This window comes from Colius striatus, chromosome 5 (genome assembly GCF_028858725.1).
Source record: "Colius striatus isolate bColStr4 chromosome 5, bColStr4.1.hap1, whole genome shotgun sequence".
Lineage (NCBI taxonomy): Eukaryota > Metazoa > Chordata > Aves > Coliiformes > Coliidae > Colius > Colius striatus.
Window position 1 is genome coordinate 50,391,169 of NC_084763.1, and position 20,073 is coordinate 50,411,241.

General features: G+C 40.9%; 1 protein-coding gene across 2 annotated transcripts; it reads left to right on the forward strand.

Annotated features, from left to right (window-relative positions):
* Positions 1-154: 154 nt before the first annotated feature.
* MASTL (microtubule associated serine/threonine kinase like) lies at positions 155-19,851 on the forward strand. 2 transcript variants are annotated; one of them, XM_061996689.1, is made up of 12 exons: positions 155-420; positions 4,591-4,728; positions 6,130-6,269; positions 6,996-7,084; positions 7,949-8,055; positions 8,383-8,515; positions 9,029-9,201; positions 10,772-12,010; positions 13,841-13,979; positions 16,982-17,095; positions 17,187-17,288; positions 19,675-19,851. In XM_061996689.1, exons 1-12 carry the CDS (start codon positions 175-177, stop codon positions 19,830-19,832), a joined length of 2,778 nt encoding a protein of 925 aa, XP_061852673.1. In that variant the 5' UTR covers positions 155-174; the 3' UTR covers positions 19,833-19,851. The 2 variants fall into 2 exon arrangements, with proteins under 2 accessions (XP_061852673.1, XP_061852674.1); XM_061996690.1 differs by lacking the exon at positions 155-420 and adding an exon at positions 15,413-15,427.
* Positions 19,852-20,073: the final 222 nt, after the last annotated feature.

The following is a 20,073-nucleotide window of genomic DNA, read 5'->3' on the forward strand; positions in this document are numbered from 1 at the left end:
CCTGCGGAAAGGCTGACGGCGGGGGGCAGCTGAGCCGGCCGCGGCTCGCCACCCGGCGTGCTCGGGACGGGCCTGAGTTCTAACCTCTGGGGAGACACAGGGTGCTTTGAGCCCAAGGGCTTCGTCAAACACCCGAGTACCAGGACGCTGAAGACTTGCGGTGTGGGAGGGTGTATGGGCTGGAAACGGAGCAGTCACACCGCCTCCAGGCCAAGGTGTGCCCGCGGAGCTGCCAGTGCAGTGTGGCTGCCAGCTCCACGGGCGAGCAGCAGGATCAGTGCCACCACACATGGAACACATGTCATAGAATGGGTCCTTAAAGCTCATCTAGCTCCTAACCCCTGCCATGAGAAGGGACACCTATTACAGCAGGCTGCTTGGAGCCACATCCAATACAGCCTTCAACACCTCCAGCAATGGGTATGTACAACCTCTTTGGGCAACCTGTTCCAGTGCCCCACCACCTTCACAAGGAAGAACTTCTTACATCTCACCTAAGCCTACCCTCTTCCAAATCTACAATATGGGTCATTTAGGGAACATCTCTTACAGTCACTACTCAAGATGTGTTAATGAAGTACTGAAAATATTTTTTGCAGGGAGTCAGAATATACCAAATGTAGAAAGAAAAATCTTTTACAAATTAGAATATGTATCAATAACCTTAGTACTGCTATTAATATTCAGTTAAATGGTGAAAAGGGCACATGCATCTCTATATAGCAGAATTTGGTCTTTGGTATATATTCTCTTCTTTGCCCTTCTTTTATGCGCTCTCCCAATTATTTTGGAGTTTTATTAGCATTTTCTTTCTTTCCCCTCATTACTGTTCATAAGGAAAGTGCCATCCCACACCAGCTTGCACTGATTTGGGTCAGAGCAGCCACAGTGCTGCCTCCCTCTGCCTTTGTTCATAATCTCTTCTGTTTTCCACTAGCACCCATGGTCACACACAGCTAGCTGATCTGGCAGCAACCTCACCCTAAAAGATGATGAGTGTTTACTTGGATCCACCCCAAGAAGCAGCTTTCCACCCAGCTGTACAATAGCTCAATCTGCCTCAAGGGAAGGGAGAGAACATGCAGGTCCTTAGACAAGCTCACGCTGGAGTGGAATACATGGCGCCTGTTGGTCGTGTTTCACAACTGGCATAACCTAATCTGCTGCGTTAATAGTGGCATATAGTCCTGCACTGATCCCTATAGAGCTCTGCTCATGTAGAGACTGCAACGGAACAACTGAGAGCAGCATAAAAGCAGTAAGTCAAAGGTTAAAAGAATGACCAAGCGCACAACTGTGAGCAGTAAAACTAGTAAACACAGGAGAACTGTGGTGTGTAAACTAAGAGCAGAAGGCCTGAGCTTTGATAAGGCACTATCAGGTGCTGTGTCATAAGGGCTATGCTCTGGGAACAGGAGGATGGCAACAAGGTCAGAGTACGCTGTAAATGGCATCCCTTTTTCTGCTGTCACAACAGGCAGGCAGAATGTAGCCACGGAGATAGGCAAAATAAGGGAACATAGAGAGATTAATGGAGGCTGAAGTAACCAACAATTGCAGGGAAACAAACAGATCGTATCATTCTAACTCCTGGTCATAAAAGACCTGCCCAGAAAGCAGTTCGTCATGACCAATCCAGAGGCTCAGACAAGGGCTCAACAGTGATAATAAAGACTGGATAAGTTGCATACAATCCATCCTGACTATGCCACTTGGATGTGCAAGTCTGGGAGATGATGAGTAGGCAAGCATGACAAAATGTCAGTGAAACGTGACAAAATAAGCATGTAGGACCAACATGAGTTGTTTCTTTCTATGTTACCTGGTCAGTTCCTTGTGGTCTCACAGAGAGTTCTGCTGGATTCATACACTTTCAAGCATCCCACGGAAAGGAGAGGCCAGGCTATTGCCTTATAGCCAATAACAATCTATTAGAATTAATGCTCTGGGTTGTTTTGTTGCGGCTTGCCAGATACAATAAAGAGAACAAGGAAGTTTTTAAGGAGTCCTGACTGAACTGGGAAGCCTGTCATGAGGCTGCGTGGTTTAGCCATAGATGACTGAGGGAGCCCATCAGAAACACTTGCACTAGAGCAATGCTCACAAACCTCAAACGTCACACTGCAATCAGCTTTATTCATTTTGTCGGCCTCAATAATAAGCACTAAACTCCTTCTGGCTGTGAGCAAAGCCGAGCACACTGCTGGCCAGATCCATGGCAGCAGCCGCCACCACGGAGTCCTGCGCATCCCTAATGGAGGCGGCGGCGGGCGCGCTCCCAGGCAGGCACGAAGCACTGACGGAAGGGATGAGTGAGGGGGCTGCCAGGGGCTGCCAGGCGCTGCCCGCCCCGCACCGCCCCGCACCACCCCGCCCGCCACCACGGGCGCCTCTGAGCGGCACCGAAGGCCGCCGCGCCACGGGTGTCGCGAGAGCAGCGCGTTCCTCCCGCGCGCGCGCACGCCCGTTGGCCGCTGACGCGGCGGGGCGGGGCGCGCGCCGCTTTGAATCCGCGCGCGGCGCCGGCGCCGGGTTTGAGGCGCGACATGGGGACGGTGGAGCCGGCGGCTGAGGCGCGGCCCGAGGAGGGGGACGAGGCAGCCGCTGCGGGCCCCAGGCGCGTCGAGGTCCCCCGGCCCCCTTCTATTGAGGAGTTCACTATCGTCAAGCCCATCAGTCGCGGCGCCTTCGGGAAAGTGTACCTGGGCCGCAAGGCGGGGAAGCTCTATGCCGTGAAGGTGAGGGGGCGCGCGGGGCAAGGGGCGCCTCTGCGCCCCCGGCGGGGCCTCCTCGGTGCCGATGTCTCGGTGCTGCCGCCCTCCGCTTTGTGGAATCCCGTGTGGGGAGAGGCTGGGAGGCGGCCCGCGGAGGCCTGTCCCGGAGGCTTGTCCCCGCAGGCTCCATGGTTGTCCCGGCGTGAGCCCCTCTGCCTTGAAGCACTCGGACTTTTGGGCAGCTGCCGCCCTCCTGGCAGAAGCCGAGCGCCTGAGAGATGTACTGTCCGCACGGTCGTGTTTAGCTTTCTCCTCACGTAATTATTCACCTTGAGGCTTCGATTAGGAGATTTCTGATAACGACAACTGCTTTTAGAACTGTCTTAAATGTCGAGAAATTATGCCAAAAGCCTTCCAAAGCATCAGTGGGCTATTTGCTTGTTGCTTGTAAATGCTTGTTATAATGAATACGTTCAGCCATCCTGCCTCCTGGAGGGTGCTCCCACATTGGCTCGTGAATGAAAAGTCTGCCTCTGAGATGTGTAAAGAGCAAATTACAAAAAGGATTTTTGCAGAGTGCACATTTACAAAAAACTATTACACTTGCTGTGTTGGTACACGAAGGACTAAAAGCTAAGCTTGTCACTTATAAAAACTTCACTGATGGCTGTTTCCAGCTTGAATTTGCAATTAAAAGGATTATAACCATCTGGATAGTACACAAAGAAAAGGAAATGTAAACAGTCATGCAAAATAGACATTGCTTTTCCCACCTATATATGTCTATTTACATGTTTTCATTAGTGGCATTTTGAGGTGAAAGTTTGCATAAACCCTTTTACCACTGTTGCATTTAAACTTACAGATTGTTCACAAGTGCAACATTTAATATGTGCTAAATATTTATACAGTTAAGATCAACACTTAATGAAAGTGTAGGTCTGCCTGGTTTGTGTATGTCTTGAAATTTTTTTGTGTCAACTTTGATAATAGTGATGCTAACTGTGGAAACTAGTCTTCTGTGGTTTAAGTGGTTCAATTGCATTACTTTAGTACCTTACACAATCATATGGAAAGTATTGTGACCTAAAAGCATTTGTGTAAATCCTTTATATAAATTGCAATTACACTTTTGTGTTATTCAAGCTACCAAATCTAATGTATACTAAATATTTTTACAGTTAAGGTCAACACTTACATGGAAGGCATGAAATGACTCTTCTTATGTCTTGCTATGCTATCAAATTCTGTTATTTAATGGTGACAGTAGCTGTAGACTCAACTTTTTACAGTTGTGTTGCATAAAGAATGAATAAATTAAACTTGCTTTAACATCACCATACATATCTGGGCTGAAGATGTTGAAGGTGGGCAAACTTCCCATACGTATGCAACGCTTGCCTAAGTACCTATTGGCTGTGCTGTTGTTCATATTTTATTCGAGGTTAATATTGAGTGGGCACCTACGCAGAATGGAGCAATTCAGTACTAATTGACAGTTAAGCTTGTTATTCCTTCATTTTGGGTTGTGTGTCTTTGAGCCTTCTTCCCAAGGAAGAAGGTGTATATAGCACTGACTACTTCTTCCTGGTTCTGAGTTGTGTACTGTGGATGAGAGGGCTAACTCAGGGCAGCTTAATTTCACGTACAGCCTAAACATTCATCTGCCAGTGTGTGCAACTGCAAAACTATCACTAGTGTGGCCTCTGTTCAGGACTGAATTAGGAGAGTAATTAAAAAGGTTCTCCAGTAACCTGTGGCTTAAAAGTCTGTTTTATATGTATATGAGCTTGAAGTGTAGAGATAAATGGATTGATTAAAGAACTGTGAGCACAGAAAAGAATGTGTATCTACTTGATTTTGTTTTATTTTTCAGGTGATGAAAAAAGCAGACATGATCAACAAAAACATGGTTCACCAGGTCCAGGCAGAGAGGGATGCATTGGCTCTCAGTAAAAGCCCTTTCATTGTGCACTTGTACTACTCACTTCAGTCAGCTAATAACATCTATTTAGTGAGTAAATAAATGGCTGTGGTCTTTTATGATAGCATTGAAAATGGAATGCAGAACTATAGTCATGCCTAAAAACGTATTTTTATGGTAGTGAATGGATATTCCTTACTTTAACTTTCTTCTTTCTCAGAATGATTGAACAACTTAGGCACTTACTTCCCCGATACCTTTAAAGTCTTTCCACCTCTGTCCCCTTTTTTTATAAGAGACTCTTCTAATATCTAACTTCTTTTAGGAATATGTAGAAAGTTTAGGGAAAAGAAAACAGGAAACCATCCTGTTTCAGTCATTTGAATTCTGCTTAAAGGTACCCCGTAGCTCACTTAAAGGAAATGTGGTTTACTTCTTGCCCATGCTCAAAATTCGTGATTGTAGTTGGCTTAGATGACAAGAGGGTAACTGAATGGTAAAAGTAACTGATAGTCTGTGGAGTGCTCTGGAGTACAACAGGACTTGAATATGGGTTTCTATAATGCCTCCACATAAAGGTAGTACAAGTTAAGACTGTCTATGAAGAGTCTAGCCTAATTTGTCTGGTTTGCTGTAAGCATGCACAGTGAACAGCTAGATTAAATTCCAAAGTGAGGTTGCTATGCCCTCCTATAGTGCATTTTGAGTGTAAATGAAGGCTTCTCATCCTGGAATCTAACTCCTGTGTGGAGTAGTTCAGGGTAAAGGAGATGCTAGAATCATACATATGAAATAGCATTGAATTTTGGAATTGGTGAGATTTCTTGACCAAAACCTTGCAAATTCATTTTGGTCACTGAAGTGTTCTGATGCCCTGATGGCTTTTCTTTTATCTTGAATATGACCCAGGTTTCCATAATGTGTGGCTTTGCATAATTTTTTTGAATGTGTGTATTTTTTTAACATTCCTTTTAACAGTTTACATGCACAGTAGTTCTCACTGTATGGATTTCTGGAAATCTACACTTCACAACACTCAGCTCTGACTTTAATATTGTGCATTAACAATATAATATTGCAAAATAATATCATTGAGATACCTGTTCTATACAAATCAACATACTGGTGGTCTTTGGCTTCAGGCTTTGAGTTTCATAGAAATGCTTTGGAAGTTATTTTTTATGAGAGAGAAATCTTCCAGAAGTTAATTAAAAAGCCGATTACAGTAGTTATTTGAGAGGTGACGACAGAAAGTAAGGTAGAGAAATAATAAATAAATAATGGCCTACTGCAAGAAAGGGCTTTATGTCCTCTGTCAGCTGAAGCTTTACTGATTTTATCCAAGTGAAAAGTATTGTGTGGGAAATTAAATTTGCACAGGGAAGCTTCTATCATCTTCTACACATTGATATTGTATTTTCCTAGGGGTGAAAGCTAGGATTTGAATTTGAAGTGTTTTTTTTAAAATGTGGAATTTCACTTGAATGGCAGGTGATGGAGTACCTTATTGGTGGTGATGTCAAATCTCTTCTCAATATTTATGGATATTTTGATGAAGAAATGGCTATTAAGTATATTTCTGAAGCAGCATTGGCTCTAGATTATCTTCATAGGCATGGGATAATCCACAGGTAAAGACTACTTTTGTCTTATAACTAAGTATTTGGTGTTTTGTGCTCTTGGTTTTTCACACATAACCAATCAGTATCTCCTAGTAACACCTACCTCAGTTGCTAGAGCTTCTCGAAGTTTGTTCTGCATGTGTACACTGCAGCAGTGTCATGAACAACAATAAATTCTGTCCCTATATGTTAAGCAGACAAATATAGACTGCTTTCCCCAGCTTGAATGCTCTTCCCCCAGTACAGCTATGCTGACTTCTAGGTCCCCTCTCCCTGGGGCTTTTAAATTAAGGAACTCTGGATACTGCAAACACGTGGCTGTAGTACAGAGGGAAGTCAACTGCTCTAGTGCCTCCCCCTCTCTTGGCTGCATTCAGTTGTGCTACAGAACTCACATGGAAACTTCTACTAGAGATTTGCTTGTCATGTGTAGGAGTTGTATGTTACCAAATGCTGTGACGGTAGTACTCTTGAAGAACACTTGTTAAAGATGCTGAAACACAATGTGCAACTTCTATGATGTACATGGTGATTTTTATAAGGCCTGGGATGTTGGTACAGTAGAAGTGTTTCATTATTTTTGGTGTATTCTTCCAGCCAGAATCTCCTCTTGGCTGAGATGTTACTGAGAAACAGCTACAATCCATGTTTAGTATTAAGTGTTCTGAGTCAGTTAACTTCCTTAATACTGTTTAGTAGTCTTTTTGCTGACTTCAACTATATTTATGTCTTTAGGGATCTGAAGCCAGACAATATGCTGATTTCTAATCAGGGCCATATAAAGTTGACAGACTTTGGACTTTCCAGAGTTACTCTGAACAGAGGTAAGAATTGTCTGTATCCTTTTGATGGTATTAGAATGTATTTTTGTCATGTTCCCATATTCTTGCATGCTTTATGTCTCCATAGAGGGCAGCTCTCAACTAAATAAGCTCAAATGTTGCACTAATATCTGATTTAAATTAGATAAATACTGATTAAGTGCATGCTACTAAAGGATCTGCTCTATGCATTGCACTTCAGAAGTTTTAAGTATTTATTCTTTGGGACAAGAGTGTATGAAATATGATCTAGAGCCATTTCTTTTGAGGAATGTAGGTTTCAAAGTTTTCTATGAAGTCACCTAAGAGAATTCCAAGAGTGAATGACTACTTCGGGCTCTTAATTGGTGTTTGTCTGGCTATTTCTATCCTTCATTTTTTTTCCTCTTTCCTTGTGTATATTACTTTCCAACCTGAACTGGGACCTTCCAATCCCTGTGAGGAACAGGGAGGCAGTGAGTCCTGAGTACAAGACTAGAAATCAGTGCTTTAGCATATGAATATGATGTTTTGAAAATATAGCTGAATACTCAAATTACTGTGTGGCACAGGCAGTTGCCTGCACAGCTTAAGGTAAATAGCCAGTTCCTGAAGTAGTTTGCACCCTAACCCCTTAGCCATATCAGCCAAGCTAATGCTGCCCAGCACCAGTTGAGTTTCTTGAGGCAGCTGCTGGTGGGTACATACTTTTGTATCGAGGAAGAAACAGTTTGTGGGAATAAATTTGTCTTTGCTTGGGTTTATATATTTTGTTCAATGTGACCAATTTTTTTTCCCTCTTGATAAAACTTAACTAAATGTCTGCAATTTTGCTTATTTAATAGCAAAACAAAAACCTGACCTGCCTGTTTTTTTTCCTCTTTGTAGAGATAAATATGTTAGATATCCTTACTACACCATCAATGTCAAAGCCAAAACAAGACTACTCACGTACTCCTGGGCAATTGCTGTCTCTCATCAGTTCTCTGGGTTTTGTAAGTAATTTTCACTGTCTTTGAAGTACTTCATTCTCTTAGTTTACTTACTATCCTAAATGTAGTAATAGGAGTGATAAGACTATTCTTGCACCACTTCTGCCATTTAGTAGAAGGATATTATGTTTCCAGCACCTTGAAGTTCTGCAGTGTTCCGGACTGTATTTCCAATTACTGACTGTCCTTTGTGCTTTAAAAATACTGTTAAATGAGCATGGCTAAACTCCAATGTAAGTGTAATGAAGAATGTGTGAAGTTACAATCTCAATCCTAGATCTCTTGTTCAGGCTTCATTAACTTTTAACTATGCTTCTCCCTGCTTGATAGTATACTCCTGTTGGAATGAAAATGCCAGGGCCTAGTTCAAGTCAATCATCTGACAGTCTGCATGGAGTGGCTTCTCCCTTACCTACGGTACAAAAGGAAAATACCCCTCTTTCAGCTAAATTATTCAAAACATGTGAGTATACTAGACCTAGTAGTACTCTGGCTGTAAGGTTGGGGTCTTTTAATTTCATGAGTAGGTTGGACACACTTGATAAAAGGTGCTTCCATCAGTGCCTTGCTGTCTACTGCTCTTCCAGTACTGAAGGTCTGTCACTTTTTCACCTACACTTCTTACATATTCTTTTGATTTTCTTTTTTCAAATGCACAACCACTGAATTCAAAATGATACTTTAAGATTTTACAGAAATAGCGTCAGTTTTCGTCATATACTTGTTGCAAATGGCTTTGTATAGCAATGTGTGCTTTCATTTAAATTGTCTTGTCTTCCTGCTTTCTTCTTTCTAACCTGAAATGAGAAAGAAGGTTAATATGGTGCTAGTGCTAAATTCTTGGCAAGTGTGGAGTATGCAGGAAAGATGATGGGAGAAATTATGAAAACTATGCATGACATCACAACTTCCTTCAGTGTGAAAGTACGTGTTGCCTATTCATAGCAACATCTGAATTATTTTTTCCTCTCTCAAGATCTTGACTCTTCTCAATTAACTCCCGTGATGCCAGTGAGAAGTTTAACTCCTACTCTGCTTCAGTCAAGAAAAAGGTTTGGTACGTCCAGTGCCAGTAGTCAGTTGCACACATGTGTGTCCAGTATGGAATCAGAATGCTTCAGCAGCCCCAGGTGGGAGAAAGATGTAGAGGTCAGGACTGTTTCATCTTCCATTATAAATGAAAATTGGCTTGTACTTGTATATACACTGTTGAAGATCTCTACTTTCTTCCCCCGGTTATTTCAAGTGAAGAGCAGCCTTCCTACAGGAAAAGGAGCAGGGCTTGTAATCCTTGCTGAACAGGAGTTTTTTAATCAAACTTGTATTATTTTTTTTTTCTTCAAATAAATAGCAGAAAAACCAAATGCAATTTAGCCTGCAGCAGAGGAGTGAGGAAGGCTTCAACTGAACAGGCCTGGTTTAGCCCTGTTCTTCCCAAAATGGGCAGTGCTGTCACTGCTGGCTCTTTGGAATCACAGAATCTTAAGAGTTGGAAGGGACCTCAAAAAGATCATCTAGTCCAACCCCCTGCCAGAGCAGGACCACCTAGAGTAGGTCATACAGAAACTCATCCAGGTGGGTTTGAATGTCTCCGGAGAAGGAGACTCCACAGCCCATCTGGGCAGCCTGTTCCAGTGCTCCCTCACCTGAACAGTGAAGAAGTTTTCCCTTGTGTTTCTTTGGAACCTCTTGTGTTCCAGTTTGTACCTGTTGCCCCTTGTCCTATCACTGAGAACAGCCTGGCTCCATCCTCCTGCCACCCACACTTTACATATTTATAAACATTAATGAGGTCACCCCCCAGTCTCCTTCTCCAAGTTCAAGAGCCCCAGCTCCCTCAGCCTTTCATCATAAGGGAGATGCTCCATACCCTTAATCATCTTTGTGACCCTGCACTGACTATCTCAAGCAAAGCTTGAGAGAAACTGACCTTGTTGCTATAGTTTTAGTAGCTCAGCATGCAGCCAAAAGAATTTATTTAAAAGATGGAAACTGAGAGAAAATAATAAAATGCACTTCAAACTTCTACTAAGTATTAAAACCTGAAAGTTTAAGGTTTATATACTGAAGGATTTTGCATCACTTAACCAAGCACCAGTAATTATAGCTGATGCAAAGTACTTTCTAGTATTTGAAACTGTTGATGAAATGCTGTACAAATACATACATAAAAGAAACCACTAGTATGCTATTTGGTTCTGATTTAGGTCATGCACAAACTTGTTTAAAACAGTTTACTCTTTATTTTATATTTCCTATTCCCAAGGCCTTGTTTTTAATATTGTGTTACCAAAATAATAGTAATACCAGATTTTCCTTATGTCATCTCTGATAATATGCTACAGGGGTCGTATGATGGAGTTCTTTGGTTTGAGGGTTCTTGGAAACTGAGAACTTAAGTAGCCTAATTTCTTACTATCAAAGCATAAATAAAACTTCAATTGCTGTATTTCTTCATCCTTAGGAATTTAAAAATACTGCATTTTCTATTGTATTCTAGAAAGTTTGTTCTCAAAGTTAAAATATCAAATTATCCTTAATGTAGTTTTGAATTTTTTGTTAAGTCATGTTTGTCACTAGTGGTTATAAAGAACAAGTCATGCTTGCCAATTTGCAGTTCTTTATGGAAGTGGGAAACAAGGTATTTTAAAGGACACGTTTCTGTAATGTTGTGATACTATTTTTCTTGATACTCAAAAGTTAATGTGCTTATTTGCAGCAAAGTGAAGATGAACTATGTGCTGCAACAGACCAAACAAATAACAGTGGGTCAACTCTCCTTTCAAATGCAGCGTTAGTGAATAGCAAAGGTATTAAAGCTTTAAAGAAAAAAGAACTGGAGTGTGCCCTCTCTCCCATCAGCAGCAATGATTCTGGCAGCAGGCAGAAGCTGGGAAGTGAATACTCTGGTCTAACAGATACTCCTGTGACTACGCTGGATGTGAAAGGTGTAGTCAGAAAATGTCTTTCTGAAAATAAGGTTTGGGAAGAAAAACTCCTTGTAAATAAGAGAGATGTGGTTAATGAAACAGCAGAAGCTTCCAATCAGCAACAGTCACCTTCAAGGCAAAAGGAGCCTATTGTAGAGGAAGAGTTTTTTGAAAAGCCAGGTGTAAAAAGAAGCTTTGAATTAGTTGACACTAGTCCTTGTCAGGAGCTTAACTATGTGAAAAAAAGCACTGCTGAATATAAACGTGGCTGTCAGATCTCAGAATTTCCAGCAAACAACAGGACAGGTTTGACAACAGAAATTCAGTCCTTAATGCTTCATGATGATGGATCCCTACGTGACACCTGCAAAAGCACAGAAGAAGTGAAGAGTTTCACTGGTAATCAGCAAACAGGAGAAAAATCACTCACTCCAGTTATAGCCAAAAATCTTATGTGTTATTTGGATGCAGACTGTGAAAAAGATGATAAAAAGGAGTACATGAACTCAAGCTTTTTAGGCACTGATGATGAAAAACCTTTAGGAATCCTCAGTGCAGATTCTGACTTAACATTTCCTGAAATGTCTGTTACAGAAGGCCATTTAGAAAAGCAGCTTTCAGACTTGGACAAAAGTGTTAAAGACCTCTCCTTTGAGGAACCAAAACCAGAAGGCATGCTAATAACATCACCAGAGTCCCATCATGCTTCCCAAAACACAGAGGAAGCACATGCTGCCCAGGACTGCAAGTCATTCTGTCACAAAAAGGATAATGACCAAAAACACATGAAAGAAACTCATCCTGACACAGAATCTTCTCCTTCAGAAACAATGATGGAAGCATTGAATCTCTTAAAAAAAAATGCTGTTGTTTTTCGCAGTTATAATAGTCCAATTAATATATCCAATGTGTCTGAGCCATGTAGCATGGCTTCCTTGGATGTAATGGATCTTTCACCTGCTTGTAGTGGATCTTACCCAACAGCTATTACTCCATTACAGAAGGGAAGACCATACAGGGTCTATCAGGTACGTAAGGAAACATGTAGAAACTTTGTGTGCATTAGACACCAGTGAGCTGAAATTATTTCAGTTGTTGATTTGGGGGGAAAATTGAAGTAGTTTGAGGTAGTCTGTCAAAGTGACCAAAACTGTAATTTCTATGAGAGCTTAGCAATAACCATGTGCCTAGCAGCTTGCCTCTGGCTCAGCATGCATTGTCTGTCCCCCTCTGAGAAATCCCTTGCTTTTACAGTGAACCAGTAAAGAAAGCCTGTGCTGTTTTCTCTCATCCTGATTTTAGCAGAGTGTGGTACTTCCTGTGAGTAATTTCAGGTTTCTTGATGTAATGGAAAGTCTTTGATTTATCCTGCATTTCTCCCAAGATGGTCTGCAAAAGCTGCTCAACTGCTAGTGACTGCTATTGTGCCTGCTGCTTTGCTTTACTCTGGTAAAAGTGATGGTGCAAGGTGTACTGTCAAGTAACAATTACAAGCCTATTACAAAGACTGATGGAAACAGTCATAGCTGCTTGCAGGGTATGAAGTTTTTTTGCTTTGACCTTTTAAATCCTTCTGATAGTAAGTAAAAATCTTGTTATCCTCAAGTAAATTAGAGCCTGCTTTGAGAAAAGTGAAAGTATCCTTTTCAATCAGTTTTTTGTTATGTTTTTGGCACATCTTTACAAGACCTTCCGCCAGTTACTTGGGTTCCAACAGTAGCATTTAAAGCTTTCTGACAGACTTATCAGTGTGGTGAATGGTATATCAAGAGGGGACATTAGAAATGTTATTTTGGGGGAGGTGTTTTTTTTCTAATGTCTTTATCTGAGTTGCTAGCTTCTGTTTCATCTGCCTAAAATTTTAATTGACTGTGAAATTTAGCTTGCATTCAGCTGAAAGAGACTCAGCATGTACTTCATCTCCTGAGAAACAAATGGCTGATGCCAGTATGGGTTTCTGTAACTTTCATTTTAAAAGGATAGCTTTGTCTTATGCTTCTGTCTTCTATTTTAGTAGTCGATTCTACAGCCTTCATGGCACAGTGATAATGAATTGATCTCTACTGCACTGAGGATGAAGGTGGAAACAATTTTCCAAGCTATATGGCAATTAAGTATATACTGAAAGAATGGGAAGCTGCTACTAATTAAGTAGTATTTCCAAGCCATATAGGAAATCTTTCATTGTAGTCAGCCTGTTGGCTATGAGAACTTACTGATATCTCTGCAAACCTGCATCTTGTCTTCAAATAATCATAGAATAGTAGGGTTGGAAGGGACCTTTAGAGGTATGTCCCATATTATTTTGAGAAGGTTTGTGTAGCTGTGAACAGTCACTAACTGCAGGAATTATCCAACCCACAGGATACCAGTTAAACAGTAAAGGGTTCATTTAATATACTTGAGTACATCTGGTATGCAGTATGAGGAAATGCAGGACTGTCCTTTTTTATTTAACAGGTATTTGACATGTATACCTGCATCTCATTTAATATTAAGAACTCTTAATAGATTGAAGCTGGATTAAAGGCTATTTTGTCATTCTATCTAGTAGGTTATCTTCAGATTTGTATTTGAAAGAGGTGTTTAAGATTGGGACTTTTCTGAGCAATTACTTGTGGATGTGATACTGGATGAAGAACTTAGGGAAGACTGACTTAGTGCAAGTATCAGTTAACTCTTTGTGCTTCAAGGTAGTTGAGCTGAAGAAATGGAAGCACAACACATTTACTTTTTCAGAGAACAAACGCTCTGTGGCATGTTTTTTACTTGAACTTAAATACCAACTATTGCAAGCATTACTAACGCTGGAGATGAGTTTCTCTACTAGTGTTGTCTGACATTTTGCAATCTTTAAGACACCTGGTCGGGGAGATGCTGGCACTCCATATAGGACTCCAAAGAGCGTAAGAAGAGGAGCTGCCCCTGTAGAAGGTGAACGTATCCTAGGGACCCCAGACTACCTGGCACCTGAGCTGCTTTTGACAAAACCGCATGGTAAGACAAACAAATCATGGAGTCTGTAAATACACAAGAGGTGACATATTGACATTGATAAATGTCTTGAGTTCTAAACCCTTCAAGTAATACAATAGTAAATTCTTTTAAAATGCCTAGTGCTGAGCTGTTGCCAATGTGGATGGTTGTGTTGCTTCGTCTGCTTCTTTATGTTCATTTTTGTCAGAGGACCAGAGATTTTGACTGCAGCACAGTTTTGCTTGCTGCTATTCCATCGCTTTATAAGCTGTGTTTGGGCAGCCTGAGACTTGTTTGTGGCTTAGGAATCACAATGTTGTCATCCTGAGTGACCTTAAAGATTCTTCAGGGTGGAGAGGGTGAACTTAGTGAAATCTAGTATGAAAGGATTAAGAGTCCAACTATTGGAGTGTATTCCATGTTTACTGGTATTAGTGTTATGTGCATCCAGACAAGTTATGAAGTTGCATTAAAATCAGATGTGGAGTTGAGTGACCTAATGAAAAACTCAAGATTTCTGGCCAGGATCTCCCATAGTAGCTGCGGTTGGGTTTTTTTCAAGATACTATAAGCCCATAAAATAGCCCAACTTTGAAGGGTCTAAATTTCTTTGTCTCAAATCCTGAACTTCACTGAGGTAAAAAAAAAAGTCTGGAATATCTTCCTGCTAACTTGCAAGAACCATTAGCAAAAAACAAATGGAGTGTATCCCTGATACATTTGTTGTATTTATAAGTACATTTTATTTCCATCTTAAAAGTACATTATCATTTTGTTGAGCTAACAGTCTTAGGGAATTTGAGATCTTCATTGAGAAATTGTGATTGCTAATCTGTGGAACAGTAAAATTCTTCTGTGTGCAGCCAATATCAATGAGCTAAAACTGCATGAGAAGATGTAACAACTTAACTGTAATGACTAAAATTACTAGAAATATGCAGTTACTGTTTTGCTTTTCCACTTAGGATTCCTGGTTATTTGTCAGACACTAAAACTGGATAATAGTTTGGAAATGTAATCAATGCTACTTAGACAACGTTAAATGTGGTTGCAAGGTGACTTGCACTCAATTATTGAGTATTTTGGAGACTTCAGTAATAGCTTACAAAGAATCTGGGGTTTATGCCCGGTAACATCAAATCTCCCATTACCTTCAGTGAAAGTCAGGGTTTTTGGCTTTGGAACTCAACATTTTCTCTCACTAAATGTTTCTTGTGGTGTCAACTTGCTTGTTAATGTAGTTGTAATCCTAAACTGCAATCATGTTAAAAACCTATTTTATTTCCAAGTTAGATTTAACAGTGCCATCATTTTTGAGTTACTACCTTAAAAAAAAAAATCTGCATTCCTATGCCTTCAAACATCAAGAATGATTTTCTGTTTATATTTGTTAGGGGTTTGGCTTTTTTTTCAGTAATTGTGATGTTCTTGCTTCATTGTCTTTTCATATGCAGGGACTCTGATCTCTGGTGAGTTTGTGATATACTGTGTGGAAATGGGGTGTTCAGCCTGACTGAACAGTCAAAGTGTAACTAGATCACAATTTCCAAGAAAACTGTTTTGAGTGGGCAATATTTCTGTGTACAAAGATGTGTAACATGCACTCCATGTAAATGTGTGATTGCTCCCACAAAAGATTCAGGAAACCTCAGTATTGCTGAGAAAAGTAGTGATACCTGTCAACCTGTACTACAGGAGTGAAGTCAGCATTTTTAAAGACATCATGTGCCAGGAAATACACCAGAGATGCTCTTTTTCGTTGCTTTCTTCCACATTGTGCAGTCAGTCTCAATTACTTGGTGTATGGGTGAAGAAGGCACAAAACCTGGTGTTTCTGGTTTTTGCTTCAAACATTGATAGACATGATTTAGCAGAGATATTGTTGGAGTTAATCTAATCTTCAGTCAAACTTTGGGTGGGAAAAATTGCTGCTGAAACCTGTGTTACCACATTCTTTAGAGTTATGATCTTATTAGACTTTGACTGATGCTGGGAATATTACAGCTGAACATCCAAGTACCTCTAACAGCAACAGACGTGATCTTACTGCTTTGATGTGCTTAGCTTGGTGGGGCACTCTTACTGCTGTTCAAAGTTGCTAGAAGTGCATTAGGTGACTACATGTTTCAGTGTTCAGCATTTCTAAACTTGGTTCATAGTCCTTTTGAAGTGGCTCAGAACATTTTCTTAACTTGGGGGTGTTTTAATTTTTTAATATGCCAAAAAAATGAGGAAAATTAAACTTACTCACTGCATTAAAACAAGGGAAAGTGCAGCATCTGTTCTTTACACAGTGGAGTGGGCACGGCTTAAGGATGCAGAAAGCTTAGAATGCATGCCATGGTGCCTGGGATTGCTTTGCCTGCTTGTTTTGAAGTGTGTTAACAAGATGGATTTGTAAAAACAAAAAAAAAAAAAAACCACCCTGGAACATGGTAAAACAAAATTACTTAATAACAAAGGAGAGGCAGCTAGAACTACACATTGCCCTGATCAACTTCAATGTGATGGAAAGTAACTCCAGCTTCTTGCGTGCTGGCTCATCTCTGCAAGCTGCCTTCAATATTTTGACATAAATACAGACAAATTAAAAGACTCCGAGAATACAAACTATTGAACTTAAAAGATCAGAGGCAAATATAGGTTACAACATGGAGCATTCACCGAGGCAGTTGTTAAAGACAACTGTTTCTCACCACAGCACAACCTCTTGGAGAAATCAGACCCTGGATTCTCTGATAGGAGTTGATAATTGAATTGTTCTTGAGAGCCCACTTGCTTTTATCAGTAAACCCTGGTATTATCTATAATAAATCAAGGAGCAGACTGGCTTTAAAAAGCACTTTAGTATATTTTTCATCTTCTGTGTGATTATTAAGTACAACTTACTTTGTCTCTTCCTTCATTTCCAAAAATTTGCAGGATTGAGACACTTTTCATTTTGTGCAATGGCTGATCTTCCAGTCTTTGCAAATATCATTAAACCTTTGTCTTAGTGGAATGACTTGAATTTCTTTTATCAGGTTCTGCCGTAGACTGGTGGGCCCTTGGAGTTTGTCTGTTTGAGTTTCTAACTGGAATTCCACCTTTTAATGATGAAACACCAACACAAGTCTTCCAAAACATTTTGAAAAGAGGTAACCTGTTTTGGTAATGGGAGGAAAGGATGTTTTTCCAACACTTGTTTTATAACCTGAGTTATTGACTCATCTGCTTTTTTGTCTGTAGATATTCCCTGGCCTGAGGGTGAAGAAAAGCTGTCTGATAATGCCCAAAATGCAATCGATATTCTTCTAACAATTGACAGTACAAAACGAGCTGGCCTGAAGGGTTAGTATGAAACATTGCAGGCTCTTCACAACTAATCCAAAATTGCAAAGTGTTTATGTCCTTCTTTTGAAACTTTAATGTCTGTTTAGGTTCCGTGAACACTTAGGTGCCTGAACTCTTAAGTTGTGAGACTTGTCTGTATTTCTTGAGGGTTATTTTTACCATGTTGAATGAGTTGATTTGGGAGGTGGGATTTCCTAACCAAACTTTTGTTTTAATGCTGTTTTGCTGTGGATATTTGGTATCTCACGTGTCAAACTAAAGTTCACTCTTACCTAACTCAGTAACAGGTATTTAGGGTTTTCTGACCTGACTGATCTTAGGGACCTTGGTTAAAAGCCTACAGTTTGGGAGAGAAGACTCCTACAAAAGTTAATTCTAAGAGATATTTTCTTAGGAATCAGCCTGTTTTTACTGAATGTGTAGAGGAACACGGAGTTAGGTAATATATACCCCGTGAAGTCTATATAAGTCTTTTCCTTTTTACAAGGGACTTGCATGCTTCCTGTTGGACCACTGACTATATTTTATGAAGAAATGGATAAGATGACAAACTGAGATATTTCTAGAAAGAGGAGGAAATCTTATGAGAACTGCCCAAGAAATGACTAAAGAAGGAAATTATTATGGAAATGCTTACTCATAAGAGAAGCTTGAAACCAGGCCAGATGAAATGAGAGAAAGCACATGGCTATAAATGAAGATTGTGATGTCAACAGGGAATTCTGTAGCTCTTTAATGCCTCTTAAAAAGCATCTACTGTGTGAATTTGAAGGTGATTTGGTTAAGCACCATTTATTGTCTTGATTCCATGGTAAAAATCTTACTGCCTGTTATGCATAGAAATTGAAACTAGATGTCAGAAGTTTCTTGCAATCTGAAGTTCTTGAAAACTCATTCCTTGTTAGGACCTCTAACTGTATCCAATCTCTGTCCAATTTATAGGCCTCTGAAGTTGGGAGGAGTAGCTGTCAGGACAGCCTTTAGGTTTTCTTCACTGTCATTGAGTTTCCATCACTAACAGCTGTCTTCTTCCCTCCCTCCCCAGCACTGATGCCCTCCCCTTCTGTTTCTCCACTGTGAAGCCCAAGTTTCTGAGAAATCCCAGTTATGTCATGTCCCAGTGCTGTGCTTCTGTGAGTTCAGTCTTTCCAGATACAAGAAGCTTTAAAGCAGCATCTGGCAAAGAACACTGGTATCCAAAGTCTAGGTTTGTTTTTCACCCCCTTCTTCCCAGAAGTGGGTAGCAGCTGGCTGCTCGCTATTAAACATGTTAATGCTTCTCTGGAAGGGAGTGAAGTCTGCTCACCTTTGAGGCTGAAGGCAGCTTTCAGTACAGGAGAACTTTAGGAGCAGAACTACGTACAGGGCTGAGACAGTGGCTCTTGGCAGTGTCCTGCTGTGTGTATGATTGCTGAAGCTATTAGAAGGAGTTAGACTAATGCTCTGATTTATTGCCCTATGTTTTATGTCTGAAACTTCAGTATTGTGTTGTATTATTTGATCAGGAATGTAGAAATAACCAGTGTTAATGTCTTGCTGTCTATCAGCTGAAAGCCTGGGGTATGTGCTTAGAATTGGAATTTGTAGAGAGTGTTTATCTTGGTTGGACTTCCACCTTCTAAATGGGATCTTTTTAACCTGATCTATTTTCTCAGTTTGCTTGGGATTTTTATGGTGCAGGTGACTTAAAACCATGGGCGATTAAAAACACGGGTTTGTATTGCACTGGGCTGAAAAGGGCTTTCTTGATCAAAGTAGCAAAGTCACCTCCATCAGGGAGTGGCATTTCCAGGATATGAAGAATACACATCAGGTCCTGTGTGCCAGGAAGTCATCTTCTGGTCAGCACAGGCAGGGCAGGGGAGTTCTCCTTGAGTCTGAGTCTGGCAGCTTGGTCGGAACCTTTGGGCTGGGAAAGAGCTGTCTGGTGCTCAGTGGCAGCTTCACCATGAGGGTGGTTTGGCTTCTGTGTGGGTGAAGGCCAAAGGGACTGTCCAAAGTGGAGGAGGACTGCACCAGGAGCCAGCCAAGAAAGGTAGTCTGGAGTGGAGAAGGTGGGAGTGACTCCCACAGCACAGCTTTGGCTAAAGTACAAGCAGACTTTGAAGTGATGCTGAAACCTGTGGTGCCTTGTCATGAGAAACACCCCAGGGCACCTCTAAACTGAGATGAGTCCTGCACAGAACAGGCTCTCCAGCTAGGGGAGGGCAGTCAGTTGGCAGGACAAGTCAGAGCCCACTGAGGCTGGGGGTAAGCAAATCTCAAGTGCAATTTGCATTTCTGTAAAGTTGCAAAACAGCAAATCTGTGTGTCAGGGGAACAAAGTGATGGTGAGGCTTAGACAACAGGAAGTTTATAATGCTTGTATCAACTTCTGTTTCAGAACTGAAACATCACCCCCTCTTTCATGATGTGGACTGGGATAATCTACAGAATCAAACTATGCCATTCATACCTCAGCCAGATGATGAAACTGACACGTCTTACTTTGAAGCTAGGAATAACGCTCAGCACCTAACTGTGTCTGGATTTAGCTTGTAGCATCAAGAGAAGTGAACTTGCTGTACGTCTTTGCACACTTACAGGTTGTCCTATAACACTAGTTTGGCCTTAGCTAAGTTTCCTTGCCAAATTTACAGTGTTTTAAGTTATCAGTCCAGTTTTATTATTGTATCCTCTATTCTAAAGTGGAACTACTGTATAAAACTTAGTTGGTGTGAAGTGCCTTCGTGCTGCTTTTATCTCACTGCACCTTACCAAGAAGCCAGAGCATTTTCTTTCT

What these genes read in the sequence shown, in the direction of transcription:
- MASTL (XM_061996689.1), top strand. Translation starts at nt 175, where the DNA reads ATGGGCTGGAAACGGAGCAGTCACACCGCCTCCAGGCCAAGGTGTGCC. An exon ending in TTCAACACCTCCAGCAATGG is followed by an intron (nt 421 to 4,590) that starts GTATGTACAACC and finishes TTTATTTTTCAG; the next exon opens with GTGATGAAAAAAGCAGACAT. An exon ending in AGCTAAATTATTCAAAACAT is followed by an intron (nt 8,516 to 9,028) that starts GTGAGTATACTA and finishes TCCTCTCTCAAG; the next exon opens with ATCTTGACTCTTCTCAATTA.